The 21,630-nt window shown below is 40.5% G+C and overlaps 1 protein-coding gene across 11 annotated transcripts in view; it reads right to left on the bottom strand.

The window, feature by feature from the left end:
- Positions 1-2,147: 2,147 nt before the first annotated feature.
- Positions 2,148-21,630, bottom strand: part of LOC125293052 (homeobox protein Hox-C4a-like) — a 43,090-nt gene continuing 23,607 nt past the window's right edge. For 4 of the 11 annotated variants that reach the window (XM_048240677.1, XM_048240674.1, XM_048240676.1 and 1 more), the window contains 4 exons: positions 15,886-16,010; positions 6,179-6,314; positions 5,608-5,935; positions 2,148-3,975 (listed from right to left, as the gene is read on the bottom strand). In XM_048240677.1, the coding sequence (XP_048096634.1) occupies positions 3,542-3,975; positions 5,608-5,854 (681 nt within the window). In that variant the 5' untranslated portion in view covers positions 5,855-5,935; positions 6,179-6,314; positions 15,886-16,010 and the 3' untranslated portion in view covers positions 2,148-3,541. Of the gene's footprint in view, positions 3,976-5,607; positions 5,936-6,178; positions 6,315-15,885; positions 16,011-16,578; positions 18,142-18,477; positions 20,143-21,630 lie in introns of those variants that run through there. The other 7 variants (XM_048240678.1, XM_048240680.1, XM_048240679.1 and 4 more) reach the window with 5 other exon arrangements.

The following is a 21,630-nucleotide window of genomic DNA, read 5'->3' as shown; positions in this document are numbered from 1 at the left end:
CGTTTCGCTATGTGGAGCAGAGATCATGCTGTTTGCTCTCTGTGGTTTAGAGCCTCTAAAAATAGGCAACTTTATTGTGTGAGTGGCCACAGCAGCCTCTCGTCCCCTTTCTGATCTTTCGCCAGAGTTTGTGTAAAGCTGCCTAATGTGCTCATAAATCAAGCCTGGTCAGCCAATGCACACAAGAATGTAAAGAATCCAATTCAGACTCCATCCACTTTGCCTGCTGTCTCTTCAAGTCTATCTATAGTTTTTAAGCACCGTCACTATGAAACCTCCATTCCCTTTAACTGCTTTCAAATGAACCTCAGTCCTGTTTGTCTTCTTTAAAGTCACTTTCTTTGACATTATGCCTTGAGTGTTATGGCCAAGACACCACTCTTAAGTTGCATCCAGGCCTCACATTTTATAGAGGTGTCCACCTAAGACTTCTTACGCTTTAATGAGATAATTCGTATTATATTTGGAGAAAATTACTGTTCAGGTCATTACATTTTAAGAGGGCATATGCAACTCAGTGGATGCACTTGTCTGAATTTTACCTTCACCTGCTTAAAAATAAAAAGCCAGGCTTATGTACTGTATGCACTTTATGTGCATACTCCAGAAATGATTCCCACGGCTTTGCAACTCACTGAACAAGTTGCATTAAGGAACACATTCCCGTTTTTGGTTTGGTGAACAAAGCAATATGAAAAGGCTGCCGTTTAATGAAAATACTCTCTTTAATATCCAGCGGGAGGAACTGGAGGGGAGATGCATTTCTAATGGTGGTGCAGAGAGAGGCCACCGGGAGGCCAGCTCCTGCTTTGCATAAAGAACACAGCCATGCTGTGATGGATGATGATTCGCTTGTACTACAGAGCAGCAGCCGGGCGTGCTTTTCACTGGCGGAGAATACAGCAGCCACGCAGCAGAAACGAGGGGACAGAGGTTTAATTACACACACGGAACACCACGGTACAATTCAACTTTTGAGGTCAGGATTGACAAGTTTGGCCCATCTTAGGATCCATACCAATTTGTTTATTAATGATACACAAAGCCACATTTCCAAAATCATATCATCTTGATTTTCAGTGACATGTTTTTAGTTGTGATCATTGACTGGGGGTGTATTGCGTTATTGTTTTATGAACCCATCATTTGAAAATGAAATGAAAACAGAAGAACATGGTCTTCAAGGAGACCTTCTGATTTCAGTAGATTGCTAATCATTCTGGTGAAGCAGATCAGTTGATTTTCTCTACCAATCTTTATTGGCTGAAAGACTATCAGTTTCCCAATTAATTGGTTTTATTAAAAAGGCCATGCCACAGACTTTGCTTAATTGATGCTCCTGGTGCTATTCCACTCGTGATCATTTATAGTAAATAATCCATAGCCATTTGTTTTTTTACTTGCTCAACAGCATCAATCATTCCTTTGTCCAATGATTTCAGGCATCATTATTGAGCTCTTTGGAATGACATTAATTAATCAGATAATTTGAAAATGAAAATAAATTTGCAACTTCTTAATGGGGAAAATGTCTATCTGCTAGCTAGTATATAAAATGACACGAGATGACATACTAATTAAATTGAATTAATAAGCCTGGATAACAGCCCGCATGGCCACATTGCCAGCACTGAGTATGCCATACTAACAGAGCGCTATGTGGGGCGGGAGAAGACAATGGGGCTGTGCAGAGAAGGATGAGCAATCCAAACCTGCTCGTCCTGACTTGTATGTGCTGCGCTTGACTCTATGAGATGAGAAGGCTGTGGAGGGCTAGAGGAGTGTCTTGGCAGTGCTCTTGTCATCTCACCCAGCGGGTTGGAGAGCCGTGCTTGGAGCGCTGGAGAGACTGCCTTGTCTTGATGATTAATGGAGGAGGAAAAGGAGACGGGGGAGGTGGGGAGACATGTATGCACAGATTATGTTGTAAGAATACAAAGTACAATGGTGCTAGCTCTGTAAAAAGCAGTTTACCTTCCCTTTCTTTGGATTTCCAGGTAATTGTTTGTTAGTTTAATAGGTTTATTGTGAGACTAGCTTAACTAACATGTCTGTGTTTACGTTCCATTCTGCAAGCACTACATGATTCATTGAATAGTGTTCAAATATATCACCAAACAAAAAGAAAAACAAACTAATTATTTTTTCAAGACCCACCATCATTTTATTAGACAAAATGAATCACCATAACCAAATCTCATTTGATGTACATTTCTCAATTATCCTTCAAAGAAAATATTTGTATTCTTGAATGACAAAACCATGGAACATACACACATGCAGAATCATCCCCATATTCTGGTAAAAATATTGCTTCAGAGATTTTAAATTCCCTTCCATAAAACATGGTATATTAAGTTTTCCACAATCCCGGTGAAATGCATTAACTAGAGCACATACATTCAACATGCACTTCTGTCAATGTCAGTGGGGCAATAATAATGGCTGTAGTTATCAGAAGTTGACTTGATAATATACAAATACCCATAGAGTACAATGAGACCAAGCTCTTTCCCAGTGTACATATGAAGCACAAGGGAGAACATTTCAGTTCATTCAATTTGCTCTTTTTCAGTTCAACTTAGAACTTGTGGTTAATCATACCAAATTCATACCTAGCAGTAAGTGAGAACGCACATGTACCAGTCAGCTCATAGCAACAGTGACTAAGACTGTCTAAGAGTAACAGTGCTCTTAGAAAATATGTTAAAAGGAGTCAAAAGATTTGTTGGCTTTTCTCATCCTTTACATATACCATACTGAAGATGATTTGTGATGGATTACTTCAAAGCACTGAAACATGCACACCCTGCAATTAAACTTTAATCTCAGACAAAAGTTAATGTAAATCTTAAGAGGACAACAATGCTGTTATTAAGGCCTCCCTTTCATAACACATTTTGTTTCTGAGTTGCACAGACAAAAACATGGAAGTTGGCCGGGATCCACACACAACAAGCCAAGAGCAATATATCAGAGAGAGGCAAGATTGTCCACAGCCAGAACCTCCCATTCACACACTGATAATGAGAGAGGGGGCTGCTCTCGGCACCCTCCCCAGGAACACCACACATGTATGGAGTTCATTAAAGTTAACAATTCCCTCTAAATCACCATGCTCACCACCACAAATCCTGGCTCCCCACTACAGACCTGGCAGCTGGAGAGGACAAGTTCTCGTAGTAGTGTGAAGCCGCCGACTGGGCGCTACATCAGGGAGAGTTGGTGCTGTTGACTGGGACCTGACGGACGCATGTGCCCCGGCGCACAGAGGCGGCTGCGCAGGTGTGTGACTACAGGTGTGTGAGCGTATGGGAGGTCAGAGAGAGCCCTTGACCCTGGTGATGGTGTGTGCTGTCGTCACCCTCTAAGGCAGAAGGTGACCCAACAAGTCCAAATGCTGTAGAAAGATCCAGTTCAGGGTCCAGAACAGTGCAAATGGGCTGGGAGATGGCCAAGTCCCTAGGCTTTCCTTTGCTGTCATGTCTAATGCCTTTGGGTTTATCAGAATTGGTTGCCGTAGGCATATAATAGCCAGTACTTAGCCTTGCTGTGTGATCAGGTATCGCACAGAGCAGGTATGTGTGGGGTGGTAAAGAGATGTCACCTTGCTGACAGGTGTTAATGCTTCTGTGTGGAGGTGGAGACGGGGTCCAGCTGGGCTGCGATGACACATGTCTGCTGCAGAGGCATTCACTCGTCCCATCGCCATCACCCGTTCCCTGTGGTCCTTCTTGCACTTCATGCGACGGTTCTGAAACCAGATCTTAATCTGCCGGTCACTGAGCTTCAGTAGAGACGCCATCTCCAGTCGCCGCGGGCGACACAGGTACGCGCTGAAGTGGAACTCCTTCTCCAGCTCCAGCAGCTGTGAGCTGGTGAAGGCTGTGCGCGCTCGCTTGCTATTCACCTTGAAGCCGCCAATCCTGCCCGTCACCGGGAGATGGGCTCCATCAGAACCACCACCTGCTTCACCTGTGGAGTGACATGACAGATCATCAGTGTCTTCGTCAAATCACTTTGCCTGGCCTAGAGATATCTTGTTTTCTCTCACAAAGAAAGGTTTCCGTGTCAATACTGACAAGGAGACAGGAATAATTCTTACTTCATGTTTGATGTTTAAAAACAGTATTTGCTGGCAGCTTTCTTCATGGGGTTCTTCTTAAGAAGTCAGTCACATTTCTTTGTGAATTCAAAGATATTTTGCTCAGTGTCCTATCCTCAGAGCGACCCCTATTCAGCAGAGTAACTGGCCTGCAACCCATTTGCCTCTGTGGCTGCATTCTAAATGGGTTATGAAGAATCGACTGGGTGTCTGAGTGCACGGCACCCAATTTTAAATGGTTTAAACTAGGAGACTGCTATACCGCTCTGTACCATTCGTCTTAGCTGCCCATACAGCAAATGCAAGCAGTTTATCATTTTATCATTTCACTTCAAAATTTAAGTACAACTATAGTCTGGCTTCACTTCACTTGACTCCTCCTGGGCAATTTACACCTTAATTCTTCTCTTAAATCATGCAGTATTTTAAAATGTTCACCATTGGTTCATAATGTAAAGTCTTTCTGAATCCACAATGCATAAATGGTTTCATTTTCATGTCAAGGAGACTTAATATTCACTTAGCAATTTCTACATATTTAATGATGTTATGTATGAAATCAAAATCCTAGATAGTCTGGATTCTAACCATTTTAGAGAAATAGGCATTATAGTGTAGAATATTAGACATTGTGCTCATTTGAAAGTCTGTCCTACTGGGAGTCCATTACGTTTTAATTACTTCTCTGCTCTGTGGTTAAAGACAAAGGCCATTAAATCGAGAGGTGCAAAGTAAAAATGTACAGATAGTGACTCAATCACCATGTGCCAAAATGTGTGCACATCATTTAAGAAACTTAGCATCATCCGATCAAGTAACTTAAGTACTCAAGAGTTCTGAAGTCAGGTCATGGACTGTATACTGTTTTACCTCACAGTCTATGGATGGCACTAAGAGCCTCATAACTTAAGGATTTACTACAATTCAACTCAGCAAGAAAAGGTTTCTGCTGCATATCATCATTCACACTCCTGAACTGCAAAAATACTTCTGTATTTCAGTCCAAAATTGTTTTGATGCACATTAGTCCAGAGCTGATCTCTTGACCTATACCACTAACCTCAGGAAAAAGAGATGACAATCATGAATACATGATTCTAAAATAGCATATTGATCCATATCAAGTGTTACACCTGACTGCATCCAACTAAACTCAACATTCTAGTGGGCTTAGCCATATTAATGACCCATGCTTAGATGGATGTTCTGTTACCTGAGTAGACTTGTGGTCATGAGGTGATCTGATAGACTTGCCCCATGATCAGAATCGAATAATATTATACAATAAGGCTTTGTCGCTGCTTGAAGTTTACTAGTCACTAAAGCTGTGTTAAACGTCAGGGTCCCGTCAAGAAACAAACAAATCTTCTTCAAAGAACTTCACTTCATTGCTCACTTCACATTCTCTTCATTGCTCACTTGTCATTCTCTTATACTAATCGTATCGTTGTCATTACTGGCTGTAGAGTCAACGGTGATTGACACATTGTAACTTGTCTCACCTGTTTTTGAAGTAGAGTGAACCACCTTCTGATTGTGGGTCGGTCGCATCTCTTTCATCCAAGGGTATATGTGCTCCGTTGAAAGCCAGTGAGGGTAAAACTCAACACTCTGGCTCGAGCATGCATCTCCTGCAACGCTTGGACCTCTGTCCGTGGGGCCCTGGGAGCTCCAGTGAGCGTGAATCTCACTTGAGATACGGCTGACATCACCAAGATTAGCGCTTGTTTGAGAAAAGTCAGTGCGCATCGGTAGTTCCGGGATATGGCCTCCGCTATGTCCCGCGCTGTGTTCCAGATCACCGCCAAACACTTGCGCATAACTTCCATCCTGTAGATGACAGGAATAAGATTTATGATTAGCTAAACAAGAGCCGAGTTGATGGAAATCAGTTTGATCAGTATTCAATTTAACTGTAAACATTTTGATAATGTTGGAATGTCCTGTAGTGGGTCTAATTCCTGTCTAATTCCTTTAATTTCTGCAAATATAATTTTATCTTTATCGCTAGGGGGGAAAGGGCAGAAAAAATAACTGTTAAAGCTAATTCATACGATGAGAACATGAGTAAACCTTTATGTCACGTGGAAGTTTCCTCCAATGGCAGCACGAGGCAAATGATGCTTGAGTTGTCAGCTGTCCGACAACTTGGAGTCGGACAAAGAGTCTTTCCCGGCATACCAGGCAGTTTTGTATTCCTCACATGACTCTGAAGAAAAATAAAACAAAACATTGTATCCATGGCGAGACAAAGAAGTATGTAGGCTATGTTTTTAAAGGGTCGAGAAGAGGGGCTTGTATTGTATGACTGGCAGTTGGAGACGAGAGATGAACCGCGTACCCTACAGTAATGATTAGGCAACGATAAGTGATATCTGCGTATTACGACAATCATCGGTGGATGTTGTGCTTTCATTTCAGAACTTCATTAGATTTAGCCTGTGTGCCAATTTTAAGTGAAGTCACAACGACATCTCCGGACCTGAAAAGTAACATCGACCGGCTTTTATATGTGGTAGGTTCCATTAAACAATTTAGCCCGGGTGGACTGGGAAAAACTTGCCATGTTATTTAACTCGAGTAATCTTTGCCGTCCTTTCGATAATCTCTTGTCATTTTCCTACATATATTCATAGCAAATGAAGTTTATTATGGTCTCCTATCATGTTTATTCCTTAATAAATGTTTTATATGTGGCCTGAGTTTTTTTACATCGGTCTTTGTGACTGTGTGACATATGCTATAATAAACAGTTTATTTCATTATTATATTGAAAGTGTATTCAATAAACATGACAGAACAACCCTCGTAGAGCCTACTTGTCACGTATTGCGGGAAAGTGCACCTTTTACCTGAAGGCAATCGACTTCAATTGCATAAATGGGAGTGGTCAAAACAAAGGCGTTTTGACACTCATTGCGACACAAAGACGGAGAACCTTACAATAGAATTCACTCTTGCACAAACTAAACTATGTTGCTACCGACTAGTGACATAGCATATGCAACTGCCCTTCTGCACAGTGATAGTCTATGCATCTCAACCTTGAACTGTACCACTTCTTATTTTGTTTCGAGTCATGTTATCGACTGAAAAATGAACGTCATAATACATCGATGTCCCGAAGAACAAAGAAAGCCGGAACTGTACAGTGCTTAGGAAAAACAAACGATTTCTTGACATGGAAATGTTTAGCCTATAGGCCAATCTGTCTCTTATGAAGCTGACCTAAAGGAACTTGTTGACCTCATAGGCTGTTTAAAATGCTATTAGTAGCCTATAGTCTATGTATTTTGTAAAAGGTGATCTCGCCTCACCTAGCCCTCACAGAAGTAAGTTGCCCTAGCTTTGCATTTATTGCCCTCAATAAGACAGGCTGGTATAAAGCTCAGACAGCTAAGCTAGTAGCCTAATGCATAGGTTAGCTGTCTTTAAGATTTGACATTATTACTTTAACGTTTTTGTTGATAAATAAACATTTATTATTTGGTCCAGCTTCACAAGATGGCCTATAACTAGTCTATGAACACCCGTTCGTGTTCATTTTAACTGTTAATTGTTGCTGCTGAGAATAAACACATGCAGACGCAGTAGTCGCTTTTGACTTTACGATAATTTCATTTGACATTTTGTACACATATCGAAAATAGTCCATTCTCAATATAGGCTTATGAATGGGCGATGCGCGTTCTGGATGCATAGTCAACCCTACTGTTCCAAGTGTGCCACGAAAGCCACTCTTCAGAGTTGCCGCCAATAGGCTTCTGATCCCTTTCAGTCAGTAACACAGATCTTCTGAAGTGCAGTGAGGAGAGATCCAGTAACATGGCCTGACCAATAACTTAACTGCATCAGCCAGAAGCACAGTAGGTTACGTTACCAGTAGGCCTAGCTAACTCTAAATCATAGTCAGCCTTGATATAAAATGTCGTTTTTCTAGTGAACAGAAAGGCTTTCCAACTACTTTAATTTCGCAGATTATCAAACTCAAATGTCGAGTTACCAGGAGGTGAATCAGACCAATAGGCAAAGCAATCTGCCCCCTCCAAAAACAAACAAACAAACAAACAAACAAAAAAAAAATACTTTGTCGCTTCAGTCACAAAGTTGCACACATTTTATAATACATCCATTAAGGAAGAGTATCAAGAAGGCGGTCTTGCCCTTATCTTCTTCAATTGCACCACTAAAATCAATCTTGTTTTAGGAACGATTTGTTATCCAGAGCTCAGTGAATTGCTGTCAAAAGGCTTGTCACATAGAAGCATTCAGCATGCATATTACAAGTCCAAACTCAGACAAGCTGCAACGCCATTAACATGAAATATTACTACACAGAAGTGTGGATTTCATGCAAGTAGATTCACTCTGCAACATTTTAAAAAATAGCACATGAAAATTGCCAAAGTTACCTGCCATTGTAATTGGTGTTGTCTAAATAGGCTGCATCGTATTATTTTATTCTTTTAACCCTATGTTTGGTAAATTCAGTTAAAATTAGTGGTTAAAGGCAGTTAAAGGCATATACACTAGCCTAAAGACCATGAAAAAGGGCCAAACAGCATTTGTTGCGCAATTATAAATCGGAATGAAATCTTGATTAAATTACATGGGGACAGCATTTTTCCGGTGTAAAAATTAATTAGACTTCAAGGGGACAACAGCTTACTAGTTATCTGCAATCCGGCAGACGCAGCAGTGAAATCTTATTACAGACGTTGTTATGCAGTGTTTCGAAAGAATCAAATGGTGTGCTTCTTACATCGCTTTGACAGTAGAAATCTCAAAATAAGTTTAGTTTGTCTCCTGTGTCTCACATGGTTGAGTACATTCGCTGTATTTGAGCAGCAATCTTTGATGTACTAGCTCAGCAAGACCATAACTCAGCGCCTCCGTGAGTATACTACAATTCTCCGTGAACTCTGTTTGAACCACGTTGCTGGCAATAAATCATTTTTCTTTCTCTCACAAAAGCGCGCCGGTCTCTCTTGGTGTCAAGCCTTTTATAATTCCTCCTTACCTTCTGCGCTCTTGTGGTTGCCGACACAAACAGCTGCACAAAGCAGAATCGTTCCATGTCTGACCAGCAATGGATGAAAATTAACGCAAAGGAAAAAAACTGAAAATTATGCACCTGTTTCCAGAATAAATAAACCTACATTAGAACAAGATGGTGCGAATGCACGTTGTATTGTTTTTGTATTTGTTTTCCTTATTTAGTGGCCTCTTTCTTTTGCAATGTTAAGGCAAGGGTAACGTACGTTTATAAAGCCATAACGAGTAACATTATGATGGAATTCACGTTCACATTTTATTGAAATCTTATTCTCAATCTGTCCATGTTGACATCATGTGGACTGCTGCTGCCTTGACATAACTGCATGCAACACTATAACGTCCCTCTTTCAAAAACACTCTGTAGCTATGCCAGACTGGTGCAGACTGCTCTTGAACAAAGGCATTAACGATCTGTTTTCCATGCTCCAGTGTTGAGCATGAAAAGAGATAAGGAGGTGGATAGAGTGGGAGAGAGAGAGACTCTAGGAAAGAATGTTAATGGGTAGAGGATGTTTTCGGTTATAACGATGCATACAAATGGGCCTGTCTCGGTAGACCAACCGGAAGATTTATTGCAGATGTGTACTGTATCGCTGTAAACAATACAGAGTTAAATTAAAGCGCTCAGATCTGTGGAGTGCCCCTCACACTGTAACTAAAGGGAGGACAGGTGATGTCATAACACCACCAAGTTTCAAGTTGTCTCCATGGTGTCTCCACTATATGTTGATGTGAAGGAACATACTTAATTTCACTCCGATTTTCACATAAATTAGGATAGGTAAATAACAACATATAGGCCTAGCCCATCTGTTTATAATTTGCATGTTTGTGAGATGAAATTGTAGGCTACACAACCCATCTTGCTTGCCAAATGCATATAAAGCTCCACACAGCAGTCGTAAATTTGCCGAAAATGTTTGGCAGACGTATTGTTGTTTTCAACTTTTATTTTGAAAAGAATCCTACCAATGCAATGCTGTATTATGCGCATAATAAAGATGTCTGCCTGGCCTCTGCAAAGAAAACACAGCCTAGCCTACAACAACCTCAGTACTCCGAATATCAGAAACGTTTACCTATATAATTAGAGTGAATGCTGAATAGGCTTAATTAATTATGTAGGCATACATATAGTTGGTATATTCTAAAATGTCTCCATACTCGTTTTCCTTCGAGATTCAAAAGTTTAAATAAATCATTTAGGTTCTGCATCATGCCTTACGACCTCGACATGACCTCATACTGGCTCCGACGGGAGAGCAGACACCATGGAGAAGAGGACAATAGCCCCTCACACTCATGTCAACACAGAGGCCAACGGGCCCTGGAGGCCTTTCTCTCAAGAAACCAAAACGTTTTCTAAGCTTTAACCAAGTCACAATGGTACAAAGTGTGATCTTTTGATTAATTATCTGTTCAATCATTATTTTGCATTTTAGATATTTTAAGTGCATTTCAGACTTGTTTTGCAGTGAAATTTGGAGTTTATAGCATATTACTGTTGAAGCGTTGCTATGCCTCGGGAGTAGTGTTAGGCATGTGATACTGGCACCAAGGGATCTTTCAATTGATCAATCTGGAGGATTCTTCCATCTTGTTCCAAACATGGAACCTTTAATGACCGCTGAGAGCATTCTGGAGACTACAGATGAGGGTCTTCCCTGAAAGATTATGTCCGGTAGTGTCCACCCATTTAAAATTGATATACTGTTTTTAGTTTATCAGTGGGTGATAAAGAGAGAAGAAACAGAGAAGGAATGAAATGAGAGAGACTTTAAAAGTCTAATATATCTACCTTCTTCTGCTTTACTTGTTAAAAAAATAGTCCACCAGTCATTAATGGTCACATGTGTGTCTCATTAATGTATCTCCATCACAAATCACTTATTCCAGAGGCCACACTGTTTGTTAATAATGCACCCTTACCCTTGATTTCACCAGATAGCAACCATCAGAACATGGTCATCATTGTTATAGGATTTTCAGCATGAACCACTTAACCTGTCCGACCAAAAAGCCAGCAAACACCTCTCACACCAAGACTGGCCATACCTCCCCACCTCCTCCTAGAAAAGGTTTCTACAGAAATGATCCTGGACTGCTAAAACAGGAGCTAAGCTAACCCATATCAATAAAGGCATAAACTACAGCCATTAAACCTGGACACTAAACTATTCTGACAATTGCACAGTGTATGAGAGAGAGAGAGAGAGAGAGAGAGAGAGAGAGAGAGAGAGAGAGAAGGAGAGAAGCTTTTTTTTACAACAATCAATACACCAACCAATACAACCATATCTGCCTCACAGCCCACATTCCAAGCTAAAACATTAATGGTAACTATTCCCCCTCTCACTCAATTTCTCCCCAAAATAAGCCAAGCTGTATGTTGATAAAAGCATATTCAACCACTATTCTGGTCTCAACAAAAGGCCTGAGCATATTCCAAATATACACAGAGAGACAGAGACACAAAGAGAACTGAAGAGATATGTTTGACCTTTAAAACAAGTGAGATAAACTTTGTTTTGACTTTGACTAGTCACTTTTGCTTTGAAATGTGGACCTACTATGGTCTAAAATATGAAACAGAGAAAAGAGAGCGATATGATCATTGGTTCTTGGTGAATTCATGTGAAAATTCCCTACAGCGTCACATGCAATATACAGGAGATTCATGCAGCCTCTCCTAATGTACATGGTATGCTATCTATAGATCTGTAGTGCCAGATTGTACAGTAAACACCTAGTTCAAAATGGGATGATGACTACAGACTACAAACTAAACACTGATTGAGCAAAATCTTCATAGTGAATTTCAAAACATTATGGATTGTCATTATGGAAGTCATTGCCAATACAACACTCAATTATTGTACATGAATGTACATTTTTCATTGAAAATCACAGTTGAAAGGTAAAAAGGGTGAGCAAGTTTGACTGTTACCTGAAGCTTCCTGACCTAACCTCTGAATACAGTGCGAAATTAAAATGATCAAGGGCTGAGGTCATATTTTCAGAGAACAATAACCTGATCAGTGAATCTTTTTACAGTCACGTAGAGGGCTGGCCCCTGTGAGCACTCCTCCTCAGGTGAGCTGATGCAAGCTAGTGCTAAGTGCTTTCCTCACATAGCTAGCATCATCTATTGTGAACACTAACAATACACAGGCTATAGCATAAAAATTTACTATTTTAAGAATACATTGAAATACTAAGAGAGTTTTGCTAAATATACAATGAGGTTTCTCGTGTTTCCCAATCAGTTAGTTGTCTGCCATGGAAAGTCCATCAGTTCAGTGGTAGCCAGGGAGACCATTTGGTGTGGAGAGAAGGGTCAGCCTAAGTGTAAGGGTGAGTGGGTGACATCCCAGAACAATAGCTATGGAGATGGCCTGAGCCATTGTGGACTCACCACTCACTTTCTTTTTCCTCCACACTCACATCCATTCAAATGATGTTAGCCCTTACATATAGGCACCCTCACCTCTACAAGGTAGGAATTAGAGTCTTTATGGCAACGTGGGCAAGACACTAAGCATAGGTGGGCAGACACGCTCGTTCAACAGTGGTCAATGTGGGAGAATATCTCCTTGGAACTGGAGTGACCTCATGTTCAACCCTGGGCTTTTATACAGCTGTCACAGCAGCAGTTTAAACAGATCACTTGGTCAACAGATACTTTTCTCAACAAAGTTAAGACTTCTTCAGGGACGTTTGAAGACAGCCTGTTATACTTTAGCTTAATGTGAAAATAAAGGTTTTGTAATTTCTACACACACTTGAAATATTCTTTAAGGTTAAGGATCATTTTCGAGTTTTCCTGTCTCTGTAAAGTCTTCATATTTTGTTAAGTTTTGTCAGTTGAATGGCACCAAGATGGCTAAATAGTTGTGTCATGGCTTGACCATGAAATTCTAACGTTTTAGGCCTATATTAAGAAGCGCAACATGTAAAGCTAATGTCCATTTTGCTACTGGTCAGTCCCCCCCACACACAGTCATCTAGCCTTCATTTGGCCAGCACCCCCAACCTGATATTTTTTGTAGCAAAAAATATTTTTCTGATGAAGATTGTATGCAGTATGATACCCAATACTAACAACGTTTCTGTTATACCAGTTGCTCTTCCCCGTTCTACGCATTATAATTCAGCATCTCTGTATAGGCTAGGCTAATCGTTTGTGTAATACCAAGATCAAGAGAACACCTTTTGACTTAAAGTCTAACCCCCTTTTTATCGTCTTGTAAGTTAAGGAGAACACAATGGGTTAGGGACGTTAACATAATGTGAGAAGTAGACCGACGTTTCAGGGAAGACACTCACTGCAAGAAGGTAGGCTAATGGTCAGGAGCAGAGTTCCGTATTCGAGTTGACCTAGTAGGCATAACCTTCAGAGACTTCTTTTTTATGTTTAAGCGGGGTATTTTTCCCCTGATAATTAGCTGGCTGTGCATTTATCTTAGCTATTGACGTTCTCTTAATTTAACAAGTTCGCATTTTAAGATCATGTAGCCTCTCCGTGTGTAACAAACACGTCTGAGCTAATTAACTAATTAATTAATAAAAAGTGTATATGATGTTTTGATTCTGGTCTCCACTAATTGAAGATGCATTTGAATCCGACTGATGTTTCCAGAATATGGAGGACGTTTTTGTCCTGTTCGTGTCAGATCGGCTTCAAATTCAAGTTAGGAAGTTCAGCGCCATAAAACCCAGTGTTTTCTTATCTGTTAGGTTTAATCTGAATTTAGTGGACGAGTTTGCACTATTTAAATATGACATTATAGTCTCTCAATTGGCAACACTATAAGCGTGCATGTGGCTAAACGTGTAGCAATGCAGAATGAAATTCTTCACAGGCAAACCTATCCAAACAGTTTAACACGATATAAGCTCGAAACTAATGAGGCCATGAGTTTTAATGTCTGAAATAGTTTAATATTGTAAGTCTTTTCAACTTGTGCCATGCATTTCTTAGAAAATTGAGACATTTTGTATAATGAAATGGGTTTAAAAATGGGAATAAGCCTACTTAAAAAGACGTTATATTTGAATGTAGACTATAGGACTATAGAGCATAATCCATTGGTTAAATGTGTGTGTGTGTGTGTGTGTGGCCTAGGCTTATGTGTTCCACAGACAACAAAAATGAAGAATTTCGGGGTTTGCTCATAAAGTTATTAAGACGTCTTCCCCGGGGCAAGTTTTACAACCGGAGCTGACAACTGCATGTACCATATATGTGTAACATAATATAGGCATGCACAATACACAAAAGCATTGCTTCGATACATTGTAGCCTACAAGTGGGGAAATCAATTTCAATTCAACAAACTATTAAAACAGCCATCTAATAGCGTGTAATAGAAACTAATAATATATATATATATATATATATATTACAAGGAAGGAAGCAACAAAGCAATAGCCCTAATCTAGATGTTTTAGAGCATGGCTACCATGCCACACTTAACACTCAGCATTCAAACGCATCAATAGGCTATTTTATGAAAATATGCCACAGAACATCAAATATTATTCAGTTATCTAAATGTTTCGGTTATTATATTAACAATTAAAAACACCAATAATGCATAGCATATTTCCTAATGGAGCGATCTATTATCTTCAGTACTGCAATTTAAATATTAAATGTTTGTACTCACTACTCACTCGTGTCTCCGAGGTTAAGGCCTTCGACAATCCCACATGGAAAGGGCCAAGGTTACCGCTGGGTTTACAATTGTTGAGATTTGCCCGATAGTTCACCGCACACTTAGGTCACTTCAGCGAGTAACAAAAGAGCATCACAGTGAGATGTTCTAACTGCACAGCCACATTCATACAACTGCACAGCCTATAAAGAAAGAAAGCGCGCTGGCGGGGCCCAAGGAAATCTATGAGGGCAAGCACAGAAGGCAAGCTACACGTTGAGAGATGCAGTCAGGTCACGGGGTGCGAGAGGTCGGCCATCCCGGCTGAAATGAACTTAATGGAACAGAAAATGTGCCCTCGAAATGAACTCGGCCTTCTCGCTTCTCACCCGAAACTTCAATAAAGTACCTTTTCAGCTTCACGACATGGTGGCGACAGCATTTAAAGGAATGACCGGGATGCTGCGATTTAGGCATGCACATTCATTTCTCCCTGCTGTCCACTGGTATAATGGCCTCTGAACTGGGGCCTTCTTTTATGCGCCTCTCCAAAGTCATGGCCAAGTCAAACTAGTGCACAAACGTTCATTTTTACACTTGCTGGGACGAAAATATTAAAAGCTAGATTCAGGATAAATAGTTGTATGGATGCATGGTGTATTCTGAAAATACCTGCAAACACAATTAATAATATTCAAGTGCGATTGACTCCAACCGGCCGTAGGTGATTGATGATCTAGAATACCTCTTCCCTTTGTGCTTCTCAGCCCCCCCACCTAGTAGGCCGTTGTATAATCTTCATTCAAGTCACACCGGTTTACAATCCATCAAATTCAGTATTCATTTGCTGTACATCTTCAAGCATATTTAGTGCTATGTGAGTAGAGAAAACACATCTATATGTAGGCTATGGTTTACTCAAACAAAATACTACCAAGATATTGTGAATGCATCAGACAAGAATGATTTATTGGCTTGCAAAAATCACGAGTGTTTGCGTTCATTTGATTCGTTGGGATATTGCATATGTGAATCTTTCAAACCCTTTTACATCGAGTAGCCTACCATTCTAGCCTTTGGGGATACTGGGGTTCATGGATTCCTCTGGATAACACACTCCGGATGAGGACGTCATGACGTCGTATGGAACACTGACCAGCGCCACTTTTTAAAAGGCTGTGAGAGTAGGCCTATGGCAAGTAAAAAATGGAACAGAACAATGCAAATACTTCAACAGAATTTACGCCTATGGTTAACGACAGACAATGTGAATTCTTTCCATACATTTACAACAACGTTACAGACTGCATCATTGACAGGTTTTTATGTAGTTGGCATATGCTACTTTTAGGCTAAATGTGCAGGCTACTTTCAAAACAAGAAATTGTTCTTTTCAGTGATTTGCAGAAAATACAATTAGGCGCACCGCATACCACTGCTAGCTTCCACTACCATCATATTAATAGGCCTATCCTAAAATTGTATTTGCATCGGTAGTTGCTTATGCCCCCTATTCACTTGTACTATTAAGATATTTTATCACGAGTTGTTTTCAGATCAGGCTTTATTCATCAACTACATAAATAGCATTTGAAGGGCAGAGTCTTAGATTAAGAATTACTTTGACAACTAAAACTTTGCAGGCGCAGAATTTAAATGTGTTGAACAAAAAAGCAAATGATCTGTGGAATACACAGTAGCCTAAACCGATCCCTTTTAATGTAACGTAATGCAGTGACGTGGCTTTAATTGCATTACCAATGCTTAATATCCTTGCAAAAATCTTGATGGGTTTTGCTGATGGTAAGTCAACGTCTGCACAGTCTGACAGAAGTGAAAATAGAAAACAATACATCTTTAAACAAAAGGTCTCCCTTTTTACAAGTGGCATTGATTTTCAAAGACATTGTGAGGAAGGTCCAATTTCATATTGAGCTAGGAACTGTCCATTGCAGTCAGTCCTGATAAGATCTCAAAGGAAGAGCTCAGACTATTTATTCTAATCGAATGCGAAAGTGATGACCAGTACAGAACCACAACTAGGCTAGCTATTGCTATGGCAAAAAGAGACACAGCTAATTTCTCATTAACAAGTAATTCATCCTAGATATTTACTTTTGCTATCATTCAGTGCCTGTATGAACCATACATGGGGTGGTCTAGGCCAATCCAGGAGAGCAATATTATTAATTAGTATATTTATTTAAACATTACATTTACCCTTACTATGGCCATATTTGAGCTGCACACCTTCCAAACACATTGGTTTCAGTACTTGATCAGTCAAGGTTTATTCACAAAATGGACATTTGGCCTAAATTAAACATGGATGATATTCACTCAAGCATTTTTTTAAACTAATAGACACTCACGTTTTATTGACCAATATGATTATCACAACACTAAACTGGATTTTATTGCATCTCACAATGATCTGCTTTAATAGCCTAAACACAACATCACCACATAACCAAATAATAATTTAATTTTTTTATACGCTGAGCAACACAGTATTTCAGATATTTTTCCGATAAACAAATAAGCTACTTTCAAGATCAGCGTTTTATATTCTCGGCGGTAGCATGTAAATACAAAAAGGAATGTCCTCCAATCCTAGATATGAAATAAATAGAACAATTGTGCACTTCACCTTGGCAGCAGTGAGCAGGCTGTGGCCCACAATAATACTTAGATATATTGTCCATTTACTGCTTCATCCAGAACAGCATTTTCATACAAAACATTTTGCCTCCGTTTTAAATAAATTAAACCCTGTATCGCGTAAAAAATCCAGTGGTGTTCGCATTGATCCATGCTAGATAACATGCATTTCATGTAATTGTGGACTACATGGAAATCCCTTTTTACGCACAAGATAACTACGAAAACAAAATATATTATATTCTATAAATTATCAGTCATTTCTTTCTGCTTCGTGAAATTGTTTTTATAACCTTGTAATATCCTCGCCACGGTCAGTTCCGGAGAGTTCATCGGTAGTTGACATGGTGCTTGGAGCCGAGGTTGCTCCAACAACGCTGACTGCAGAGGTTGTGCTGGACCCGCTGGATATGCCTGTGGAAGAGGACGATCTGACTTTGGTGTTGGGCAGCCTATGGTCTTTCTTCCACTTCATTCTGCGGTTCTGAAACCAAATTTTGATTTGCCGTTCGGAGAGAACCAGGGTGTGAGCAATCTCGATGCGCCTTCGTCGTGTTAAGTAGCGATTATAGTGGAATTCCTTCTCCAATTCTAAAACCTGCTGGCGGGTGTAAGCAGTTCTAGACCGCTTGGCTTCCGCTCCATTGTAATTGGGATTCGCTGAAAAGGGGAGAATGTGAGCAAAGAGCACAGAGAGAAAGGGAGAGAAGCAGCGAAGGAAGAAGTGGGTAAACAAGAATGTTTTGGTCTCTGAAATGGTGTCAGTGGAACATGATGGGAATGGGGATTTAAATACATCTAAAAGGTATATGTCTCCAAAGTGAAAGACATTCAAGTCGAAATCAGTGCTTAATTATTTATGCAACATTACAAAGCTTTTTTTTCCTGTCCCAACTCTCCCTCCCTCTCGCACACATACATAACAAGAGAAGCCACATGGTGATACGGCTGCCCAGAGTATAGCTCGGCTATAAAATTTATGGTGGGTGTAATTACCAAAGCCGAGTCGTAAATCCACCTCAGTTGTGCCATTTCAAAGGCTTCTATCCTATCGTAGCAGGGGCTGCTGAGGAGATATGGGTTATAGGGAGTGAGACAGGCAGAAAGGGGGAGATGTAGGAGGATGAGAGCGCTGGATGGAGCACAGAAAGACACAAGTTTCCTACCAGTGCTGACGTGAATTTTCTTCATCCATGGGTATACTACGGGCTGCTTGGCAGAGGCTGTGCTGTTTGGATGCTCCGGTGTGGCTTGGTTGCAGGCGGCAGAGGCAGCCGGTGGTGTGGATGGGGACATAGGTAACTGGGGTTCACATGAGGCAGGTTGCCCCTTCCCTGCGAGCAGGTGCCCAGAGAGTGGTAGTCCATGTCCTCTTTGGGTCTCGGGCTCAGGGATGCTTGGGCAGCTATACTGTCGCTCCTGGTAGCTTGACCGTGGAGGATATAACTCCTGGTGATGATGCTGGTAGCCAGTGTCCCTCGCGCGGTTGTAATATTCGGGACTATGGTCTGGGATGTAGCTATTTTGCGAATATTCCTCACATGGAGGAAATTTCGGATCGATGTAGTTAGAGTCCATCAAATACGAGCTCATGATCATTAATTTCTGGAGTGAAAAATAATTTTTCTAGCTTTGTCGTTTTTCTGCTCCATAAAGCCCTCCTACTAGCGAGCAACCCTGTAAAGTTACTTTTACCACGTGACGCAGTGGCCCAATAGCAGTGTGAGAGGTAGTCCCCGGATAAGGAACCAAAGATGATTCCAAATACACATTCAGTTGTCGCCATTGTACTCTCTCTCTCTCTCTCTCTCTCTCTCTCTCTCTCTCTCTTGGCAGCATACGCTCATTAAGACCAGTAGGTAGGCCTTACCTCCAAGTGATGCATAGGCTATTTATGGGGCACCATGTTTTTGGTGCTTGGGTCAGCAGGATGATTCAGGGATGGATATAGTACAATAAAGACGAATTTTGAATGAAAAGCATTATGTTGCGAGCACAGAAAAGATATAGGCCTGTGCTGATGATGTGCTGACAGCATTAACCTGACACACTGATGATCTTGTTAACTAAACCATCTTTATTGTTCAACCATTAGATACATTTATGTCTTCGCCCTGTAGAACTGTATGTAAAAACTATGACAAAATGATCTGGTATGGAAAGAGAATAAGACGAAATCCTTTGTCCTGTTCAAGGGTTTAGGCCTACTTTGTTTATTATTTATTTTTCAGTGAGGGAATTAGGCCAGCTGTTCATATCTGAACTACTTTCTCTTATTTGTTCATTAAGTTGTAAAAATGACAGAAGGGTCTTCTGAGGTTGAAGGGACAAGTACACTTCCGATTAGATTGGTAGCTTTGGCAGCACCTTATGGAGTTTTATGGGGCTATAAGGCCACAAATCAATGTGTTAAAGAGAAGAAGGCCCAGAATCCCCCAACAGTATCCCTCGCATTCTGTCCAAGAGGTGTTCATTCTATCCAATGCCTCTAATGCAAGAAATTATTCTTATTCGAACCAAATAACGTTTTGATTGTTTACTCTAGTAAAGGAAGTAGCCAAGTCTGACACATTCTGGCATACATTCGACTGCGCGGACACATTTCTGTGTCTCGGACTCGATGATATCAAGTGGAACATCAAAAACTTCACATATGTAGCTTTTAAGCTGCCCATGTATTCCTGTAGAGACGCATTTGCGATTACTTGGTTGTCACACAAATTCGGTTCTACAGGGTACATATAGACAACTGTTGGGAGAGGAAGTCGGAAGCTGGAAGGCAGGGCGACGGTGCTCTTCATTAGAGGAAAACAAAACAAACAAATCAAATCTCTACAAGGTGTGCTGACAATGTAGCCATGCTTAGTAGCCTATAACAAACTTGGTACGACAGAATTGTACACAGTAATATGATCAGTAAAAAAAAATCCAATATTTTTCTCTGACAAAAGTTCACATAAACTATAAATACTTAAATACAAATTCGTGCACATTTGTAATGAGATTTCAGGCCAGCGTCAACAGTTTCCCAGTTCAATCTATCTTTGAATTATTCTCAGAATGGAGTATTGTTCTTTGTTCCATTTATTACACAACAGTCTCATTTATCTTGTGTATTAAATAGCATACAGAAAAGAATGAAAACAGTTCTCATATTTATGCAAGCATCACAATCAGTCAATAGTCCTGCAAAATACCCGGCTGTCTACATGATATGTATTTCAGAGCTTAACTTGTGAGTAGGGTTAACAGACATATTTGAAGAAATCATTTAATTGGTTGGTAGAGAGGTGGCCTCTTAGATACCGTAAGCATCTTTGGCCTGCAAGTCTCTTTTCAGTTTCATGTTAAAATTCAGTTACCCATAACCATGATCAGAAACGTCAAGTAGTTTAGGCAAATCGAATGTAATCCAGCTAATGGTAAATTACCAACACCTCTCGAAGAGAAATGGGGGTGTGATGTGGGATTGAGGGAGACTGAGATTGAGAGGGGGGTCTTTTTGCCATCAGATGCTATCAAGTCCTAACCTTTGAGGTGCCCCTCACACTATGAATATTCAGTCGCAAACACGCTGGACACAAAGCGGACGCGTGACAGCGCAGATGAAAAATAAGTTTCCATTGTCCCCCATTCTTTTCTGTGCTGCCCATTACCATATGACCGCGCGGTAACCTTCTGAAGAGTTGCATACATTTTTATCTATATTTTTTCAGTAAAACATTATTAGGCTACAAGGACTTCAAAATTACGAAGACAAACCCACGCGTTCTTTTTCTTTTGAAGCAGGATGTACAATTGCCACGTTGCTTAGCTGGAAACTTTTTCGTTCAAAAGTGGACAACAGAGCATTTAAACACACTTGCACGTGAATAACCTTTTTCATTGCCTACCTTAACTGATAAATAAGTCGAGTCGCCTTTTAAACGAGCCGTTTTTGGAGGAATATGGATACATGGAATAACCTTTTCGTACACATTGTCCGTCTCAGTCTCAGAATATCATTGGGGATTTTTGTTCGCCCTAGCAGTCTAAAACGCCTTTCCTGCACCCGCTCGCCCCCTCTGCAGTGCTGCGGACGCATTTTAATATTAGTTAGACAGCCTGACCTGCATTTCACCTCACGCGCTTGACTCGTTCCAATAGTTC

The sequence above is a fragment of the Alosa alosa genome, chromosome 4, assembly GCF_017589495.1.
Source record: "Alosa alosa isolate M-15738 ecotype Scorff River chromosome 4, AALO_Geno_1.1, whole genome shotgun sequence".
In the NCBI taxonomy this organism is placed as follows: domain Eukaryota; kingdom Metazoa; phylum Chordata; class Actinopteri; order Clupeiformes; family Clupeidae; genus Alosa; species Alosa alosa.
The sequence above is the reverse complement of the archived record's forward strand: the minus strand, read 5'-3'. Positions and strand labels throughout refer to the sequence as shown.